The following is a 21,667-nucleotide window of genomic DNA, read 5'->3' as shown; positions in this document are numbered from 1 at the left end:
GGAAGAATACTTAATTTCATCCTGCTCTTGATAATGAGAAACATTTAGGAGTCAAGTAAGAAAAATACAGGCAAGTACTAATCTTCTCATAATTCACCTTATATTAAGAAAGCAGACTGTATTTTCTCAGGCCAGTGAGTCCATAATAGAGAGGAAATCTTATAATTATAAATAGATGTAGGAAAATTGTTATAGTATTAGCATTATCATTAGAATAATAATAAATTATTAATAGATAAAAGGCTTCCCAGGTGGCTCAGTGGTAAAGAATATACCTACTAATGCAGGAGACATGGGTTTGATCCCTGGGTTGCGAAGATCCCCTGGAGAAAGAAATGACAACCCACTCAAGTGTTCTTGCCTGGGAAATCCCATGGACAGAGGAGCCTGGCAAGCTATGGTCCATGGGATCACAGAGTCAGACATGACTGAGTGACTAAACAAATCAGATAAAATATATTAAAGTTATCTTAAATGTGAGTACTTGAAAAAGGCAAATTAAGTTGTATGAACTGAACTTTGGTAGGAATCTGGAAGGTACTTCAGAGCACTCTCAAGATTGCTAACCTAGATTTGTAGTGGAGTATTTTAATTAGAAATATCTCTAGGAAATTTGGAGCACTATAGTCCTTAAGATTTTTTGTTTTACTCTCCTAAACAGTAAGGTGATGAGGTAGAGTTTTTCCTGAAGTGGGAAAATCTGATAGAAGAGGGATAAGAAAGTTGTATGTGCATGAAAGAAGGTAATTCATTGGAAGTGAGAATAACTGGTCCTCAGAGGTGAAAGTGAGAGTCCATTTTCAGAACACAATACAAATTTTCCTTTAGCCTTCTAGAAATAAGTGCTATGGCTTCAGTGCCAAACTGGCCTGGAAATGAACACCTGTAATTTCCAAAAGTGTTCTTAAATGTACAGATTCTACACTCAGAGTTCACCAGAGCTCCGTGTTTCCCTCCTGTGCTTTCTTTGCAGGTGGGTTGATGGGAAGTCTCTGAAGAAACTAGATAATTTATGGCCTACCGATGAGGATGGAAATAAGGGTTTAGGTTATGAGTTCTGATAAATACTGAAAAGTAAATTATACTAGTTACTAGTGATTCTAACTGTATTAACTTCATTTTGGTTCGGTCCTAATGTTCTGATAGTGTACACTCCCAGAGATCGTTCACATTTCATGAGCGTTTATTTGCGAGTCACTATTCTAAGATTTTTTTTACCTGTATTATCTCAATGTTTCCATTTAAAAGGTGGAATACACTAAAACACAGAGAATTTGATCTAACTCTGGAAGTAGACTTTTAGCTGCTAGACTATTCTGCCTCAAAAATACAACCCAGTCTAAGGAAACTTCACTTCATGCCTTTTAAAATGTGGTGTCATTTCTTCTAATGACCAAAAGAGCATCTTCTCCTTGAGAAAGGGCTGTAGGATACTTTTCTAATAATCATACTTTCTTTTTTTCTCAAAACCAAAGCACAAGGAATGGTAAGATACCAACTTAACCAAAAAAAAAGAAAAAAACATTGGATGTTGTATTATGACTCATTTTTATATCCTGCTGGATATTGCTAATTCTATGTGAATTAGAAACTCTAAAATTATAGACTCTTTAGACTATTTTAATCTGTAAAAGCACTGTTGTGAAGCCTCAGTGATATATTTTGAAAATAACCTTTTTACCTTAACCAAATATATTCCAGTTAAATTTAAGAACTTAAAGTAACCACATATTGTCTTTTGTTCAATGAAGAGGACTCTTCCTGAAACACACCCTCTGTGGTCAATTTTCCAGGGACACACACAACTGACTGCATTCAGCTGCTCACATTTCCCAGCTCATGGCACTTGGTGAGCAATGGCAAAAAGGTGCCAAGTGGCTGGAACCTGGGTTGCAGTTTATTTTTAGGAAACAAAGAAGATATGTTGCCTTTAACAGGCCCAAACCACATGATCTGGGTCTACTTAACATTATTCCTGAACCAACTATGCTAAGAGGATTATATCACTGGCAAGACAAGAGAATGAGAACATTTCCGGGACTCAATATAGTTGCAAGCTTCTGGGTGGACTCTTAAATGTAGAAAAAAAAGGGAAGTACATCATCACTATTTATGCCCAAAGTAGCACAAATAAAAGTGGTGCTTTCAAGCTCAAAGTGTATAGCTGATTTTAAAAAGGCTCACAAGTGCATTTTTACTTCCTATTTATTTAACGGCTTTGAACTAAAACCTAAACAAAAATTGATTAAAAGGACACTATGCTTCAAAGGATACTATCATAAAAGTAAAAAGGCAACCTGCAGAATGGGAGAAAATATTTGCAAATCATATCTGATAAGGGCTATGAATCTAGAATATATACACTCTTATAACTCAGTAATAAAAAAGATAACCTATATGAAAAACAGGAGAAGGATTTGAATAGACATTTCTTCAAAGAAGATAAATGGCCAATACACACTGAAAAGATGCTTGACATCATTAGCTGTGAAGGAATTGCAAAAAGAAAAAAAAAAAAACAAAAAACCCTTAAGATACCTACAGTGAGATACTACACACCCATTAGGATGGCTATAATCAAAAAGTCAGACAACAACTGCTGGCTAAGATGTGGAGAAAATGGAACCATCACACATGGCTGGTGGTAATATCAAATGGTGCAAATATTCTGGAAAACAGCTTGGCAGTTTCTCAGACATTTAAACAGAGAATTACCATAGTGCCAGCAATTCCACTCCTAGATATATATTTAAGAAAATTAAAAACAGGTATTCAAAAAAATACTTCTGTATTTGTATAGTAGGGTTATTCACAATAGCCAAAAGGTAGAAACAACCCAACTGATGAATGGATAAACAAAAGGTGATATAATCACATTATGAAATATTATTCAACAATTAAAACTATAAAAAGAAATGAAGTACTGATACATGTTTCAAATGGATGATGCTTGAAAACATTATGCCAAGTGAAAAAAGTAAGTCACAAAGTGAAGTGCAAGTCATTTAGTCGTGTCCGACTCTTTGTGACCCCATGGACTATACAGTCCATGGAATTCTCCAGGCCAGAATACCAGAGTGGGTAGCCTTTCCATTCTTTAGGGGATCTTCCCAACCCAGGAATTGAACCCAGGTCTTCCACACTGTAGGCAGATTCTTTACCAGCTGAGCCACAAGGGAAGCCCAAGAATACTCGAGTGGGTAGCCTATCTCTTCCCCAGCAGATCTTCCCAACCCAGGAACCAAACCCAGGTCTCCTGCATTGTAGGCGGATTCTTTACCAACTGGAGCTATCAGGGAAGCCTGCATGTAATTCTACTTATATGAAATATTCAGGAGAGGCAAATCCATTGAGACAGAAAGTAGATTAATAGTGAAAGTTCACCTTTACTTCCAATAGGTCAAAGCTACATCTTCAAGCAAAAGGACGATGTATTGATCATAGTGAGTGTTTTTTATTTTCTTAAACACTCAATCAGACTCATAGAAGAAACACTTTCATCCTTTTGCCAACGTATTTTGAAAATCATAAATCTATGATGATTTTTAAATTTCATCTACGCAGTATATAATATTTAGATAAACTTCAGAGGAACACTGTAGATTCTACTATACTAATGCACTTAAAAAACACATACCTTTATAAGCTCTTCCCCTCCATTGTAACTACTGTGGCCCAATTCCTTCTCTTCATTTTACTGTTAGCTTTATTGTAGTAATAATCATCCTCAGACACATGAATTTATTACAGGAAAAATTAAGCTCTTCTATTAAGAGATACCCTTCTACAAAAATTTTAAAGTAATTATAAAAATGTGTAATATATTTATATTGTTTTGGTTGATTATCTACTACAAATAAATAATTCAGAAGAAATTTCTAACACTTGGCCTGTGGTCATAGTGTATATATATATACACACACACACACACACACACACACACACATGCATATATATATATTTAATTCATACTAATTTTTTGTTGCCAAGAAATATAGTACAGTCATCAATAAAAGATCTTCATGGATAGAAATCTGAGTTCAAGTAGAAAAAGGAATGATGCAAAATTTCTGATTGATAAAGAGCTTGTTCATGTATTTTTTTAGACAGATGATGTCATGTGTCAAACTGCTATGGGATTTCAATTTCATTGGATAAATATGAAAGAATGATGTCATAGTTTTATGTTTAAATGTCAATATTTACAATATGTGGGAAACTCCATCCTTTGAAACTGTTCAAGTTGTGATAGAAAATTTCCTATGACATCTTAGTATAAGAGGATACATTATTGGAGTATATATACAAAATTGTCTTCACATTTGAGAGATAATGCCAAATCGCTCTCTAGAGTACTTGTCTTTACTTATACTGGCTCTGAGGGCTTTCTTTTTCTCACATCACCACCAACACTTGGTGATTTTCAGGTTTTTTAATCTTTCCCAATCCGAATGTGAAAAGGTATCATATTTTAACTTCCTTCTCAGTTCTAACACTCGGCTTCAATTCAATGTCTCTCATCTTAAATACCATTTCCTTAGAGAGACTTGCTCTGTTCACCCCATCTTAAAGTATATCCTCCCAAGTAAATTTACTTGCTCTCTATCTCATTCCATGGGTTATTTCCTTCACTAAACTTACCACAACTTGATATAATTTTGTATGTTTGTCTGCTTTTATTTTAGACTTCGTTTTCAGTCTTTATCTCCTGCTAAAATTCAAACTCTGGGAGGAGGGTCCCCGTGTAGTAAATTGCACATGTGGTATATAGCAGACACACAATTCAGCAGACATACTGAATGAACAAACATTGCTGAGCTGAGTAATCAAGTAGTCTTCATTTTCTAGTTTTCTTTTTTTTTGGTTAGGTTTGATGACTGGATAATAAAAGAGCCAGTAATAATTTTTTATAATTATTTCCTTGCTTCCAAACTCAAGTGGTATGGATCAAGGCAGCATTCCTGTCAAGATTTCACCAATTTCTCCCCTTCCTTTCCTGTAACAATGCTCAGAGAAATAACTTCTAGCAAGCATTTCACTAATAGTAACTTTTATTCAGCATATTATCTATTGTCATTGTTGAGACCACCAGAAGTGTCACTTGACTATGCCTTTCTTGGTGAAAGGACTGCATTTGGTCCTGAGTATAAATTTAACAAAACTGTGAACATTTTAGACACCAGACCAACTGCTGACGTTAGGATTAGAGACTTCCCGGAGTCAAAGCACACATTCAACCCAATTACCAAACTCACTGGGATGCATTAAAAATCGCCAAAACGCATTCTCTTTTTGAAAACATTAATTACTTGTCACTCTATCTTGAGATGGCAAACTGAAACACAGATTTAGCATGAGGTTTATTTTGATACATTTAGTAGCATAACAGATTCTGTTAAATTCAGTTAAAGTCACTGTGGAGAAATAAATGACACCGAGACTTGTCAAGTTGCAAGAGGCATCAATTTATAATCATATTAAAAAATGTTAAAAATAATCTTTAAAAATTATATGCCAGATCGGACATCATTGATTTCAAACAGCTTTGAATGGTGCCTGAAATGTTTCAGAATTCTTTTCCTTATTTAGTAATATGTTAAAAAAAATTTCTAATTGGCTTAATTCATATTGGCTCGAACAGTCAAAGCATCAAAAGATGATTACCAATTAAAAACACTTTAAGAATTTTGTAACTACATGTAAAGAAACCAAATGGCTTTAAGGAACTTGGCCAAAAGAGTATAAATAATGACCTGCACTTTTTCCATTAAAAATGCACATCCTAATTATAAAAATGACAAAGGTAATATAATACAGAGGAAAGAAATGAATTAGGAATCAGAAAATCAATTGCATTCATCTATTTAAAAAAAATATTTGGGTCCCTATAGTGTGTCTGGCACAAGACTGGGCAACGGATAAAGTGGGGGATAAACAGCTGAGGTGCTACTTTGGTGAGGATTACAGTGCAGAGGGGAAACTGGGCAAAATGCAAGAAAAGCAACTGTGGGAAGTGCTGGTTGCAAGGAAGGAACAGCCGGCGATGAAAAGAAATGGCATGGGCAGTGGGCACGAAGAAGATAAAAAGAAGATAACAAGTGCTGACTACACATATGATGAAATAATTTTAAGTGAAAAACCTTTAAACTTATATGATTCAATTGCCAAACTTCAATGTTAAAATATTTGAAATTTGGCAAAAATTTGTTGCAATATTTTAACTCAATACATATCAAATTTTAAAATCTACTTCAATGTTATGATAGTGTCTGGTGTGGTTACTAAAACATAAACAAAGATGATAAAAATTCCACCATGATTTTGAAAAGCCAGTTTTAAAAAACCCTACTATTTGGATGAGTGTTTTTTTTTGGGACTAGGTCAGTAGACAAATAAGTAGTGACCAGAAAGAGAAGGATATTGGCATGTCTTGTGCCTTTTTAAAAACTGAGATATAATTGACATATAATATTTATTAGTTTCAAGTATATAAGAAATATTTGTATGTATTGCAAAATGGTCACCACAATAAGTCTAGTTAACATCTATTACGACAGAGTTGCAAAAATAACTTTTTTCTTATGATAAGATCTACTCTCTTGGCAACTTTCATATATACAAATAGAGCATTATTAACTATATTCTCCATCCTGTACATTACCTCCCCAGGACTTACTTGTTTTATAACACAAAGGTTGTATCTTTTGACCACCTCCACTCATTTCTCCTATTTGTGGCAACCCCCACACCTCTGGCAACCCCCAATCTGTTTTTGTTTTAGACTCCACATGTAAGTGAAATCATATGGTATTTGTCTTTCTCTGCCTGACTTATTCCCCTTAGCGTAACACCCTCAAGGTCCATCCATGTTGTTGCAAGTAACATTTTGTATATACATGAATACATACATATTATACACACACACACACACACACACATATCTATATATATAGATACATATATGTCTCACTTTGGCCCCAACCATTCATTCACTGATGGACACTCAGTTGCTTCCATTTTTGGCTGTTAAAAATAGTCCCACAATAAACATGGGGGCACATAAAACCTTCTGAGCTAGTGTTTTCATTTCCTTTAGATAAATAACCAAAAGTAGAATTGCTGGGTCACATGGTAGTTCTATTTTTAGTTTTATGAGGAACCTCTAGACTTTTCCATAGTGGGTACACCAACTTACATTCCCATCAACAGGGCACAAGGGTTTCCTTTTCTCCATATTCTTACTGAAACTTGTTATCTCTTGTCTTTTTGATAATAGCCATTCTTCGGGTTTTAGGTGAAATCTGATTGTGATTTTGATTTGCATTTTGCTGATGATAAGTCATCCCAAAGAAAGGCAATGCCAAAGAATGCTCAAACTATCGCACAATTGCACTCATCTCACATGCTAGTAAAGTAATGCTCAAAATTCTCCAAGCCAGGCTTCAGCAATATGTGAACCGTGAACTTCCAGATGTTCAAGCTGGTTTTAGAAAAGGCAGAGGAACCAGAGATCAAATTGCCAACATCCGCTGGATCACGAAAAAAGCAAGAGAGTTCCAGAAAAACATCTATTTCTGCTTTACTGACTATGCCAAAGCCTTTGACTGTGTGGATCACAATAAACTGTGGAAAATTCTGAAAGAGATGGGAATACCAGACCACCTGACCTGCCTCTTGAGAAACCTATATGCAGGTCAGGAAGGAACAATTAAAACTGGACATGGAACAACAGACTGGTTCCAAATAGGAAAAGGAGCATGTCAAGGCTGTATATTGTCACCCTGCTTATTTAACTTCTATGCAGAGTACATCATGAAAAACGCTGGGCTGGAAGAAACACAAGCTGGAATCAAGATTGCCGGGAGAAATATGAAATAACCTCACACATGCAGATGACACCACCCTTATGGCAGAAAGTGAAGAGGAACTAAAAAGCCTCTTGATGAAAGTGAAAGAGGAGAGTGAAAAAGTTGGCTTAAAGCTCAACATTCAGAAAACAAAGATCATGGCATCTGGTCCCATTACTTCATGGGAAATAGATGGGGAAACAGTGTCAGACTTTATTTTTGGGGGCTCCAAAATCACTGCAGATGGTGACTGCAGCCATGAAATTAAAAGACACTTACTCCTTAGAAGGAAAGTCATGACCAACCTAGATAGCATATTAAAAAGCAGAGACATTCCTTTGCCAACAAAGGTCCGTCTAGTCAAGGCTATGGTTTTTCCAGTAGTCATGTATGGATGTGAGAGTTGGACTGTGAAGAAAGCTGAGAGCCGAAGAATTGATGCTTTTGAACTGTGGTGTTGGAGAAGACTCTTGAAAGTCCCGATTGCAAGGAGATCCAACCAGTCCATTCTAAAGGAGATCAGTCCTGGGATTTCTTTGGAAGGAATGATGCTAAATCTGAAACTCCAGTACTTTGGCCACCTTATGAGAGAGTTGACTCATTGGAAAAGACTCTGATGCTGGGAGGGATTGAGGGCAGGAGGTGAAGGGGACGACAGAGGATGAGATGGCTGGATGGCATCACCGACTCGATGGACGTGAGTTTGAGTGAACTCTGGGAGTTGGTGATGGACAGGGAGGCCTGGTGTGCTGCGATTCATGGGGTCGCAAAGAGTCGGACACGACTAAGTGACTAAACTGAACTGATGATAAGTAATGTTAAGCAGATTTTAATATATCTGTTGGCCATCTGTATGTCTTCTCTGGAAGAAAGTCTATTCAGGTTTCTGCCCATTTTTTAATCAGACTGTTTTTGTGCCATTTAGTTGCATAAGTTCTTCATATACTTTGGCTATTAGGATATTAGCCCTCTATCAGATAAAAGGTTTGCAAACGTTTTCTCCGACCCTGTGGGTTACTTTTTAATTTTGTTGAAGATTTCATTTGCTGTTCAGGAGCATTTTAGTTTGGTCCCACATATTTATTTTTGCTTCTGTTGCCTTTGCTTTTTGGTGTCAAATCCTAAAATCATCACCGTGACCCATGGCCATGAGCTTATCATCTATGTCTTCTTCTAGAGTTTTATGGTTTCTGGCTTGAGGTTCAAGTTTTTAATACATTTTGGGTTAATTCTTACGTATTGTGTAAGATGATGATCCAGTTTCATTCTTTTGCATGTGGCTGTCTAGTTTCCCCAATACCACTTATTGAAAAGACTGTCCTTACCCTATAGGATATTCTTGCCTCCTTGTCGAAAGTTAACTGACATAAGTGTATGGGTTCATGTCTGAGCTCTCTATTCTATTCCATTGATCTACATGTCTGTTTTTATGCCAATATCATACTCTTTTGATTACTGCTGCTGCTAAGTCGCTTCGTGTCTGACTCTGTGCGACCCCATAGACGGCAGCCCACAAGGCTCCCCTGTCCCTGGGATTCTCAAGGCAAGAACAATTACTACAGATTTGTAAATTAGTTTGAAATCAGGGGGCATGATGCCTCCAGCTTTGTTCTTCTTTCTCAAGGTCTTGTGATTTCATACAATTTTTCACATTTTTTTTTTCTCTGTGGAAAATGCCATTGGAATTTTGGCAGGGGCTGTACTGAATTTATAGACTGCTTTGGAAAAAGTTAATTCTTGCAATCCATGAACACAGAATACCTTTCTATTTATTTGTGTCTTCAACATCTTATACTTTTCAGTGTACAAGTCTTTTACCTCCTTGGTTAAATTTATTCCTAGGTATTTTATTATTTTGGTGAAGTTGGAAAAATATCACTATTTTTTAAAAAATTTCCCTGGTGGCCTAGGGGCTAAGACTCTGCATTCCCAGTGCAGGGCACCCGGGTTCTATCCCTGGTCAGGGAACTAGGTCCTGCATCCTACACACTAAGACCCAGACACAGTCAAATAAAAATGTGTGTGTGTGTGTGTGTGTTACTATTTAGGTAAGCATTTTAATAAGGCTCATCTGGTTATATTTTATATTCTAACTGTGATATTCTGTGCCTATTGTATTTTCAATGGGAGTATTTCCAGCTGTAAGTATTGTATGGAGTGTGATATCTGTCAGAAATAACAACTAAAAATCTTTCTGTGAAAAAGAAGATGTCCTTGATAAGCAGGTTTGACCAAGAACGCTTACTTCAATGGGAAAGAGGAGGAAGAAGCTAAAAATATTTTAAAGATAACGAACACGTGCTCTTCTATCTTCTCTTTGTACTAAAGAAAAACTGAGAGTATGAGACATTATGGGACACTCTGCCACATGTGTGTCATCCGAACCTGCGCGGCCACCCTGTGGATGAGCAGCAGCGTCCCTAACGTAGAGACAGGGAAAGTGAAGCACGGAGACAGTAAATAATGGGTCCGAGGCCACAGTTCACACACCACAGAACACCACTCTACACTGCTCTTCAAAACTGAACTCTGGATGACTTTCCTACCCATGAGCAATTCTTTAGCTCAAATAAAGGCTATTCTCACAATACTAACACAGAGAGTACTAAAGCTTAGCAAGAGAAAATAACTAGTTGCCTTGCAATTTACCAATGAAATAGATAGCCTGGAGGCCTCACTCTTACTAGCATCATTTCCCAGGAATATGCTTAAATGATACTGTGACTGGAGCATACCCAACAAAAATGTGCAATTTATGACGTATCTATATTACAGAAGTGCAATGAGATTGAAAATTCTAATATGGTATTTACTGGCTCTTTTAAAATAACATTTCCAATGCCTAATGTGTTCTGTTTGTAAGATTTTCATAGGGAAAACTACCTCCATCTTAAGAAAAGCTAATAACTGAACAAATTCATTAAAAAAACTAAAAGACTTTTTTACTTGCATTATAGGGAAAAATGAAAAAACCTTTGCTCTAACTAAAGGGTTCAGTGAAAAATTCTGAAAGGTAGATGCTTCCTCCTATATAAAAAGTATCAGAGTCGCAAAGCACTGATATCACTGAAAAGGACACTGGCCTTAAGATTCGAGAGGAATTTCTAGTCACAAGCTTTACTACTATACTAAGATGCTTTGTGACTTAAATAAAGCAAGTCATTTAACTTCTCTGAATTCTACTTGGCTTTCTTATCTCTAAAATGAAGGGGCGGGACTACAGGATTTTTATAGACCAGTCCTATTAAATAGAAATTAATAAGAACCACCTATGTAATTTAAAATTTTCCACTTGCCACAGTAAAAGAAAAAAAAAAACAGGAAAAGGTATAAATAATTTTGTTGTTGTTGCTGTTCAGTCGCTAAATTGTGTCCAACTCTTTGGCAACCCCGTGGATTGCAAGCAAGCCAGGCCTGCCTGTCCCTAGCTATCTCCCAGAGTTTATCCAAGGTCATGTCCATTGAATTGGTGATTCTATCCAACCATCTCATCCAAATAAGTAGTTTTAACAACATATTTTTGTTTAACCCCTTATATCTAAAACATCAGTTCAGAAAAACAATATAATAAATTACGATTCTTCTTTCCAGACTAAGCCTAGTATGTATTTTACTGAATCTGGTACGTATTTTACTCTTAGAGCACACAACTCAGATTCAGTACAATGCACATTTAACGTGCCCCAAAGCCACATGTGTGTAGAGGCAGTTACACAAGTTCATTCTCCAATAATTAACGTACAATGTTTCAGGAGTATTCTATTATTAAAAGGAAGGCACACCAGCAGAAATCAGGCTTAATGAAACTAGCTGTTCACACAGTGTGGTTGAACAGCAGCACCGTCCTCAACTACAGAGGCTCGAGAAGCTGCCTCAGGTGGGCACTGCTTTGGGGTAAACAGAAATCATCTGTGCTTTTCAGTGTTTTTAAAATATAAATCACAGAAGGACAACAAATTGACAAATTAAGTTTTTATGTCGTACAACTGAAAAATCTTTTAGAAGCAGATGGGCTGTAAACAGCACATTAAAGGGTCCTCACTACTTGATGTGGCTGTGAGTTTTTCCAATCAGCTGGATCATTAGCGTCTAACAGGACTCTGGCGGAGTAAGAATCAGAAGCCTGCGGAGGGTAGATACCTAAGAAAAATTTTACCTACTTACAACTTAGTGTTGTACTCTTATAGTCTAACTTTAATGGGAACTTACAGTTCGAACTAAAACAGGATAAAGACCAAAAGGAAATCTAGATAGTCATGTGCTAGACAGAATCATGCCCAAAGAAAGGCTGCCATTTAAGCCTGCGCATCAGTTGATAGCAGCTGTGGTGGAGTGACACCGGTGAAGAATTAACACCAGCAGCGCTGGAAAACGTCCCCAGGCTCCTCTAAGAAGATGTATTAACAAGACACATGAAAAGTTATTGATAGAAGCATAGTTAGGCAAGCCACTTGAAGACAAGTGGGTGCTAAATGACAGATGAAATCTTAACCTCGAGCTGCACCTTGAGAGGAGAAATGGGAAGACTGTGGCACAGAGCTTGTTGAAGGCAAACACCTGGAGAATCTGTGTCCTCTCATCAACCAGTTCCCACTTTGAGATTCACATGGAGATGCTACAGAAATCACAGCTGCAGATGACCACACAATAAATACGTGAGAAGGCCCTGCCAGCCTCCTGTGAAGAGGAGGAGGAGGACAGGGTGGTTACCCACCAACTTCAGCCATACATTTTTATTCAGTCAAGTGCATGGAAGCTATGAATTTAGGACAAGGATTCAGGCATTACAGGAACATGTTTACTCCCTCTCACTAGCAAGGAGGAAAGTATGGCTTGATCATAAACCAAGAATTAGTATCTCAGTTTATTCTTGTAAGCAAACCTCAGTGCTGAACTTATGTTCATTATGTGTGACATTATGTGTGAGGGAGGAAGAGACTCCCTGTTAATTCTTGAGACTGGAGACACGAAGAATTTGGGGGGATCACATAAATGGGATGGTAACCTAGCTCAGTCCGGCTCCAAACCTAGAACTTCTTTCCTAGATAGAAAATATTTTTATCCGAGAATCCCCACTGTGGAAAATATAGCAAACAAGATGTATTATTAAATCTTCCTCCCATAGGCTCTTAAGGTTATCTCCAGCCTACGAGTGTCATGTTTATGAACAGGTTTAAACTCAACTCAAATATACAGCTGGATAAAGCAATGGCACCTCATTCCAGTACTCTTGCCTGGAAAATCCCATGGATGGAGGAGCCTGGTAGGCTGCAGTCCATGGGGTCGCTAAGAGTCGGGCATGACTGAGCGACTTCACTTTCACTTTTCACTTTCATGCATTGGAGAAGGAAATGGCAACCCACTCCAGTGTTCTTGCCTGGAGAATCCCAGGGACAGGGGAGCCTAGTGGGCTGCCGTCTATGGGGTCGCACAGAGTCGGACACGACTGAAGTGACTTAGCAGTAGCAGCAAATATACAGCACAATAAAAAGTTGGATAATATTAAACACCACAACTATAGGCAGTTTGCTTGATTCTCTTTTCATTTATTCTCTAAGAATAAGAGAAGGACTCTTCATTGCCAATCCATGCAGAGACTGGCTAAATGAAACTGGGGTGTACACAAAGTTCTAGAAGCAATCAGAGGAAAGTCCTCTGTTTTGAGAAACTTTCATTTTAAAATAAGGTTTACCATTCCTCATAGAAGACTCTGCCAGTTTTTAAGCAATCATTTTAGTTAGTTCTAGAAGCACCCAAGAACAATTGACTGGGCCCAGAAAGAGGCTCATCTTGGCAGTGATCTCAAGAACAGACCAACTGTGAGCTGTGACAGGGACACCTCCATGCCAAAGCCACTGACCTCTGACAGACTTCTCAGTCAAGTGCTCAGAGCTTTAAAAGCAGGGGGCTTAAAACAGCATCTTGTGTTTTTCTTTCTTAAAGTGGAAAGGAGACTTCCATTTCTGCAAAGTAAGTTCACTAAACAGATTTTTAAATCTGTGCATCCGGGCTGCCGTTTGGAGGGCTGGCAGTATGGGATGGGCCATCTTACACAGAATCATATTTAAGAAATGGTGCGATTCTCCAGCTGGTAGAGACGGCTCATGGCACCACCCCCCCACCCCCACCCTGCCTTCACTGTCACAGAACAGACTGCCCAAGGCTTTCTGTAACCGCCTTCATACCCTAGGCTCTGGGAGGAAGTGGACCACGTCTATCTCTTCATAATTGTACTCTGTGTCCAACCCTGAGAAGCATGTCTGGCATGGGACAGATGCTTAGGAAATATTTGTTGAATGGGGAAAACAAAAATTTTCTCAAGGACGCTAAAAGAAATGACAATGAAACTCCAGTGACCAAGATTTCTGAAGAATATGTATCAAGTTAGAGATGTACTCTTTATTTTCTCCCCTAGGGTAATATTATTTTCTTCAGACAGTGAACTTTGATCTCAATAAAATATTAATGCAATAGGAGTCCAAAATATCAAAAGGCAGTTTGATTTGCTTTGCTATAATTTACTCAGCACCGTCAGGAAAATGTCCACAGGTCATCAGAAAACATAAAACTACTTTTGTTTTAGACCTTAAGAAAGCATTCTAAATTTCTGATGGCTTACAATAAAAACTTTGAAATGCTCTAAGTTCTTATGCTCATAATGGTGATGCCAAGTCAGGTTTTAAACCTGTTTAGGTCTTGGTCATGCTTATCAAAGTACCTTAAGGTCCATCTTTTAGATCAGAAATACAGCAATGACAGCAACGAAAACGGAACGACAGTGACGGCAAAACCAGTACATGCAGCAATTTCTAATGTACAAAGTATTCCACATTCATACCCTCGTTTGCTTTCAGCAGCACCCCTGTGGAGAAGCCAGAGAGAGTCACCCTTGTTTTTACAGAGGAAGAAATGGCGCTCACAGTGTCACACAGGCAGTAAGTGAATAGTTGGGAATTTCACGTGCGAGAGTCGGACAGAAACACAGCTGAAATATTTAAAAGATGACTATATTTAAAAGATGACTGATTTATAAAACAAACTTTAGTTCACTGTCTTTGTTAAAAAACGTGGACCATTTTTAAAGTTTTTATTGAATTTGCTGCAGCATCGCTTCTTTGGTTTTTTGGCGGTGAGGCATGTGGGATCTTGGCCCCCGACCAGGGATTGAACCCACGCCCCTGCACTGGGAGGTGAGGTCTTAACCACTGGACCGCCAAGGAAGTACCTAGTTGAACTACTTTTGCCTACCTAACACACCCAATAGAGACACTGTACAGAAATGACATTCTTTACTGAAAAGTATCATTATCCAGCCATGTCATCATTATTGTTGCTTTATACAGGGCCAGAGAGAAAAGTGAATGTCTTCCTGTATCAAGTGATGGGTTTTTTAATTAGCTCTTTTATTCAATTATAACACAACCTGATCAGAGCTATCATGGAGGACAGAGAGGACTGGGAATAAAACATAAGAGGTTACGTCTCTTTATAGCAAACTAAAATCTGGTTGGGTATAAAGGGACAGATGTATCTTATTCTTCCTCAAACTAGAATAGAACGAATCTGGAATGTTCCAGTTGGGAGTATTTCCCAATCCTTTCTCTGACATTATCTTTTCTAACGTGTTTGCATGCCAGCTTTCCCGATGAGCCAGTGAATCTACATGAAAACATGCTTTCATGTGCAAAACCACAAAAATAAGATTATTTCTATCACATTGTTCGTTTGTACCTAGTAGAATTCTTTGCCTTCTTTACCAAGACTACATCTTGAAGAGGCACTAAAATTCCTGCGAGTATACACGAGCTTTGAACAGTACTGCTCAGCCTGACTGGAAACACTCTTTCTTTGAGGAGGAAGGGACAAGATTGCAAAAGATGCCCAGAAAGCAATCTGAAAATATAAAATATTAGTGTTAGATGTTTAATGCCTGTCTCCTCTCCCACTCTGTGCTCTGCGACAGGAGTGCTGAAACACAGCTAAGGCTTATAGGTCCCTGTCAGTACTCAGCTGTCTCAGCCTTTAGGTTTGACAAGAGAAAAGAAGGTCTACTAGGCAACTGTTTGGCTCCCGGGGCAGGAAGCTGCATCCAACTCCGGACCAGCTGGCTGTGGATGCCTGCGGACTGCCAAGTCAGCAGTGACGGGATGGAGCGCCTTCTTGCTTTAGTATTACTCTGGAAGGTCAATTAACAGTACTGCCAGCCTCCAAGGTTCTCTTTCCAAACTGTTAGGAATTCTCCTTGATGATCATCTAAACATAAGTGGGCTTTAAGCTTTGGAGGGACCCTTTGAGACTTTTCAGATCTGGACTCTTTTCCCTGGATGATACTATTGCTGTTGCCACTGTCAATAATGATGAGGATTGTGGTAATAACAACAAAATACCAGCGATCCCATTTATTGAGTGCACACACTACAGGAAATGACTTGAGCTCAATGCCTTTCAGGAAGATTCTTACCCTTGGAATCATCCTTCGTTCCTTCCCCTGCTCACAATACTTTCCCCTACCACTTCTCTTATGATCATTCTTGGCCAACATTCATATTCGTGGTTCTCAACCCTGAATGCCCATTATAATCATGAGGAGCTCTTAGGAAATGGCAGTTCAGTTCCCAAGAAACTATACATAAAGATGCTGATTTAATTCATCTGGGGAAGGGTCTGGGCATTGACTGATATTCTTTGAAAGCTCCTCAGATTATGTGCAGCCAGGACCGAAAACCATGAGTCCACAACCCAGCCAATACTCCATCCTTTCCATTCCATGACCTCCGAAATCCTTTCTGTTCAACCACAACAGCCAGGTACACGTCCATGGTCATCTTAGACCCTGAGGTTAATAATGAAAATACTAATTCCAGAACTTTATTTCATGAATCACACACATTCACGCCTACCTCCTGCCAATCTGCTTCACACACTCTAGAAGCTGTACTCTGGCAATTCAGTGACCCACGAAGATGGCCAAGCCACTTTCTCATTGTCCACAATATCATTGTATCTTTTCCTTCTCTCCCCAGCCTGGATCCTGTGTTTCATCACTGTAATTATTTCACTGCGCACACCTTTGGCTCCAGCACCTTGTTTGGTCTTTGTGGTGTCTTCATTCAGTAAAACCTCAAGCCCAGTAAAACCCAATTCTATGCCAACAGCAAACCTGCATGCACTTGAGTTGTAACCTGGATGCGGGTTGAAGAAAAGTACAGAATCACGCTGACTAGTTTTATTTCAAATTTGTGACCAAAAATCTCTAGAGGTCATCTTTGTTTCCATCAACAAATTTACCAACCTACTTTTAAGGGCACCATATAGTTTCCCCCACTCCCCATTAAACTGGATAAACTGTCCCGAAGACCAAACCATCTGTATACCACATCATATCTCAAGGAGTTGGTTCTTGAAATTACCCCCCCTTTCTTATTTTGATATTTCACCTCTTTTCCAGATCACTCGTATTAGCCTCCAACGTAGTATAACATCTGCTACTTTTCTTTTTTTTTTAATTTTTATTCATTTCTCTCCTATCATTCCATTGCTCTGTTCTCCTGTGTGGTAGAATGCCTGGAAGAAGTCTCCATCCTCGCTGTTTGCACACTTCCTTCCCCTATATTCCTGTGTATTTTATTTCATTTCTTAAACAATTAGGAGATAATACATTAAAAGTATGTGTCAGGCACAGAAGATTTGTATTTTCCCCTTAGTTTAAGAACAGACAATTACTAGAAACGCTGAAACCTACTGTGTCTCTCCTGCCCACCCCCATTCTTTCCCCTCCCTCACCAGGAAGTAAAGCCTATTATTTTTCCAGCTTTTGTGATTATTTGATATATATTGTGAAATGATTATCAGAATGAGGTTCACTTCAGTCGCTCAGTTGTGTCAGACTCTTTGCGACACCATGAATCATAGCACGCCAGGCCTCCCTGTCCATCACCAACTCCTGGAGTTCATTCAAACTCATGTCCATTGAGTCAGTAATGCCATCCAACCATCTCATCCTCTGTCGTCTCCTTCTCCTCCTGCCCTCAATCTTTCCCAGCATCAGGGTCTTTTCAAATAAGTCAGCTCTTTGCATCAGGTGGCCAAAGTACTGGAGTTTCAGCTTCAACATCAGTCCTTCCAATGAACACCCAGGACTGATCTCCTTTAGGATGGACTGGTTGGATCTCCTTGCAATCCAAGGGACTCTCAAGAGTCTTCTCCAACACCACAGTTCAAAAGCATCAATTCTTCGGTGCTCAGCTTTCTTTATAGTCCAACTCTCACATCCATATATGACCACTGGAAAACCATAGCCTTGACTAGATGGACCTTTGTTGGCAAAGGAATGTCTCTGCTTTGGAATATGCTATCTAGGTTGGTCATAACTTTCCTTCTAAGGTGTAAGTGTCTTTTAATTTCATGGCTGCAGTCACCATCTGCAGTGATTTTGGAGCCCCTCAAAATAAAGTCAGCCACTGTTTCCACTGTTTCCCCATCTATTTGCCATGAATGAGGTTACTCACACCGTAACCACGTCACATTATTACTATGTATGTGTACCGGGTGGGGGATGTGGGTGTGTGCTGAGCATGTTTAAGGTCTACCCTCCTGGTAATGTTTAGGCGTGCACTACAGTGCCCTTTAGTCACCACACTATAGTTGAGAGCCCCCAAACCTATTCATCTTCTAACTAGAAGACTGTACCTCTGGATAACATCTCCCCACTTCCCCTACTCCCTTGGCAACCACCAATCTACTCTACTTCAGTTCATTTTTTAAAAAGAGTTTTTTAGATTCCACATATATGAGAGATCATAGTATGTTCTTCTTTGACCTACTTTACTTACTATAAATGCCCTCAAGTTTCAGCCACGCTGTTGCCAGTGGCAGGTCTGCCTTCTTTTTTACGGCTAAGTAATCATACATCATACATACTTTTGACCCTTGAGCAAGATGGGTTTGAACTGCATGGGTCCATATAGATTTTTTTCAGCAGTAAATACTACAGTACTGCAAGATCCGAGGCTGGCTGAATCATGCACATCAGGGCCCACTATAGGTTACAAGCAGATGTTTGACTTTGCAGTGGGTCAGCTGTTCAAGGCTCAACTGCACATGTGTATTTATATTGATAAAAGTCGTATTTTCTGTATCCATTCCTCCATCAGTAGACACTTGGCTTGTTTCCATACCTTGGCCGTTGTAAACAATGCCACAACAAACAGAGGGGTGCAAACGTGTCTTCAAGAGATTGATTTCACTTCCTTCCGGTATATACCCAGAAGTGGGATTGCTGGATCATATGGTAAGATTTCACTTCCTTCTGGTATATACCCAGAAGTGGGATTGCTGGATCATATGGTAAGATTTCACTTCCTTCCAGTATATACCCAGAAGTGGGATTGCAGGATCATATGGTAAGATTTCATTTCCTTCCGGTATATACCCAGAAGTGGGATTGCTGGATCATATGGTAAGATTTCACTTCCTTCCAGTATATACCCAGAAGTGGGATTGCAGGATCATATGGTAAGATTTCATTTCCTTCCGGTATATACCCAGAAGTGGGATTGCTGGATCATATGGTAGTTCTATTTTTAATTAAAAAAAAAAACAAAAAAAAAAACAAAAAAAAAACAAAAAAAAAACTCCATAAAGTTTTCCATAATGGCCATACCAATTTTTAACAGCAAGCTTTTGTTAACTTACACATATTTAATGACTAATCTGCATTTGTTCTACTGTCATATGTGTGTTCTTTCTCCTCTTTTACTTTCTCATGGGTTGACTGAATGTTTTTATTCCTTTTAAAATCTCCACTATATTTAGAAATTACACCGTATCTTTTTAGTGATTACCCTAGAAATGTTAACATGCACTGAACAGAGAATGTCAGTAATTTTACCATCCTCCTACATAAATCAAGGACCTTAGAATACTTTAATTTCAGCTACTTCCTTCCTAAGTTATTTGCTATAAGCCATTACTATTTTGGTGTTATAAATCAATTTTAGCTTTATTTTAGATTTATTCTCATGTGAACTTTCTTAGTTTATCATTCCTTTCTGCAGCTAAGGTCTTCCATCTGGGATCATTTTCCCTTTGCCTAACGTACATCAATTAGAATTTCTTTTAGAGATGGTCTCTTGGTACATATTCTCCTAGGTTCTATCTATCTGGAAAGAACTTTATCTACACTTATTCTTAAAATTTTGCTGAATATGGAATTCTAGGTTGGCAATTATATTGTCTCCCCACTTTGAAGATATTATTTCACAGCCTTCTGGCTCCATGGTTGTTACCGGCAAGTCAGTTTTAAGTATACTTTCCTTTGAAGCGATCTTTTAAGATATCTTATTTGTCTTTGGTGTTGTGTAGGTTCACTATGATATGTCTAATGTGCATTTATTTCTATTTATTCTTTTTGGAATTTTGGGAGGCTTGCTAAATCTGAAGACTGATGTCTTTCACCAGTTTTGGAGAGTTATTAGCTCCTATCTTTTCAAATTCTGACTCTGCTCCATTCTCTGATTCTGACTCTTCTGCTTCTGGAATTCCAGTTAAGATGCATGTTACACCTCCTCACTTCATTATATTATAACATTATGTATTATATACTAACATAGTATATGCTATAATAATTACTTATAATTATTATAATATTTATATTGCTGGTTTATATATATATATATTAGTATATATTATGTTTTAGTATTTAATTACAGCCCTCTATATGGGCTTCCCAGGTGACTCAGATAGTAAAGAATCCCCCTGCCATGCAGAAGACCCAGGTTCAATCCCTGGGTTAGAGGTATGGCAACCCACTCCAGTATTCTTGCCTGGGTAACCCCATGGACAGAGGAGCCTGGCAGGCTACCACCCATGGGGCCACAAAGAATCGGACGCAACTGAGTGACTAACACTTTCAATTTCTACATAATATTAGCACCTTCCATGCAACAGTGTTATATTTCTGTATCTCTCTGTGGTGCATTATGAGTAACTCCTCTGGATGTCTTTTAACCCATGAGATCTCTCTTCATTTATGTATAGTATGCTAAATGTCAACCTGTGCGTTGCACGACTATTTTTAATTTTTAATGACTCATTGTGTTCTTTTCCAAATATGGTGATCTTTTAAAAAAGTCTCTTGATCCTTATATTTTCAAGCCTGTTCCTTACTCTTTAAATACATAAACATAATTATTTTACATTATGAGATATACCAGTATCTGAAATCTCTAGATATCTGATTCTTCTATTTTTTGTTAACTCTCACTCATTTAGCCTTGTTTCCTTGTGTATTTTATGATTTCTGACTGAAGAACTAATATTCCTCGGAACTCTATCTGCGAGACTCTTTTGGCTTGATGAAAGGGGATTCCTCCAGAAAGGATTTGTGTTTGCTTCTACCTGAGCCTGAGGACACTAATAACTCAGCTTAAGTTGCCCGAAGTTCTAGACTTTGGGTTTCTTTGAATCTTTTATTACCAAGTAACTGAAAAATGTAATGACAAAATTTAAAGAGAGACCAAATGACAAAGAGTAAAAAGGGAAGAGAACTGAGATCTAAACTACTATACTAAAGGATATTTTTGAAAAAGAAATGCTTGAGACCCAGATATTATGCTGCTGTTGCTAAGCTGCTTCAGTCGTGTCCGACTCTGTGCGATCCCATAGACGGCAGCCCACCAGGCTCCTCTGTCCCTGGGATTCTCCAGGCAAGAACACTGGAGTGGGTTGCCATTTCCTTCTCCAATGCATGCATGCATGCTAAGTCGCTTCAGTTGTGTCTGACTCTGTGCGACCCTATGGAGAGCAGCCCACCAGGTTCC

General features: G+C 38.4%; 1 protein-coding gene across 4 annotated transcripts in view; it reads right to left on the bottom strand.

Annotated features, from left to right (window-relative positions):
- UMAD1 (UBAP1-MVB12-associated (UMA) domain containing 1) overlaps positions 1 to 21,667 on the bottom strand; it is a 260,313-nt gene that overhangs the window by 20,059 nt on the left and 218,587 nt on the right. For 2 of the 4 annotated variants that reach the window (XM_055589845.1, XM_055589844.1), the window contains exon 6: positions 13,987 to 17,029. The exons of 1 other annotated variant lie outside the window; for it this stretch is intronic. In XM_055589845.1, the coding sequence (XP_055445820.1) occupies positions 16,773 to 17,029 (257 nt within the window). In that variant the 3' untranslated portion in view covers positions 13,987 to 16,772. Of the gene's footprint in view, positions 1 to 13,986; positions 17,030 to 21,667 lie in introns of those variants that run through there. One more of the 4 variants, XM_055589843.1, reaches the window with a different exon arrangement.

This window comes from Bubalus kerabau, chromosome 8 (assembly GCF_029407905.1).
Source record: "Bubalus kerabau isolate K-KA32 ecotype Philippines breed swamp buffalo chromosome 8, PCC_UOA_SB_1v2, whole genome shotgun sequence".
Lineage (NCBI taxonomy): Eukaryota > Metazoa > Chordata > Mammalia > Artiodactyla > Bovidae > Bubalus > Bubalus kerabau.
The sequence above is the reverse complement of the archived record's forward strand: the minus strand, read 5'-3'. Positions and strand labels throughout refer to the sequence as shown.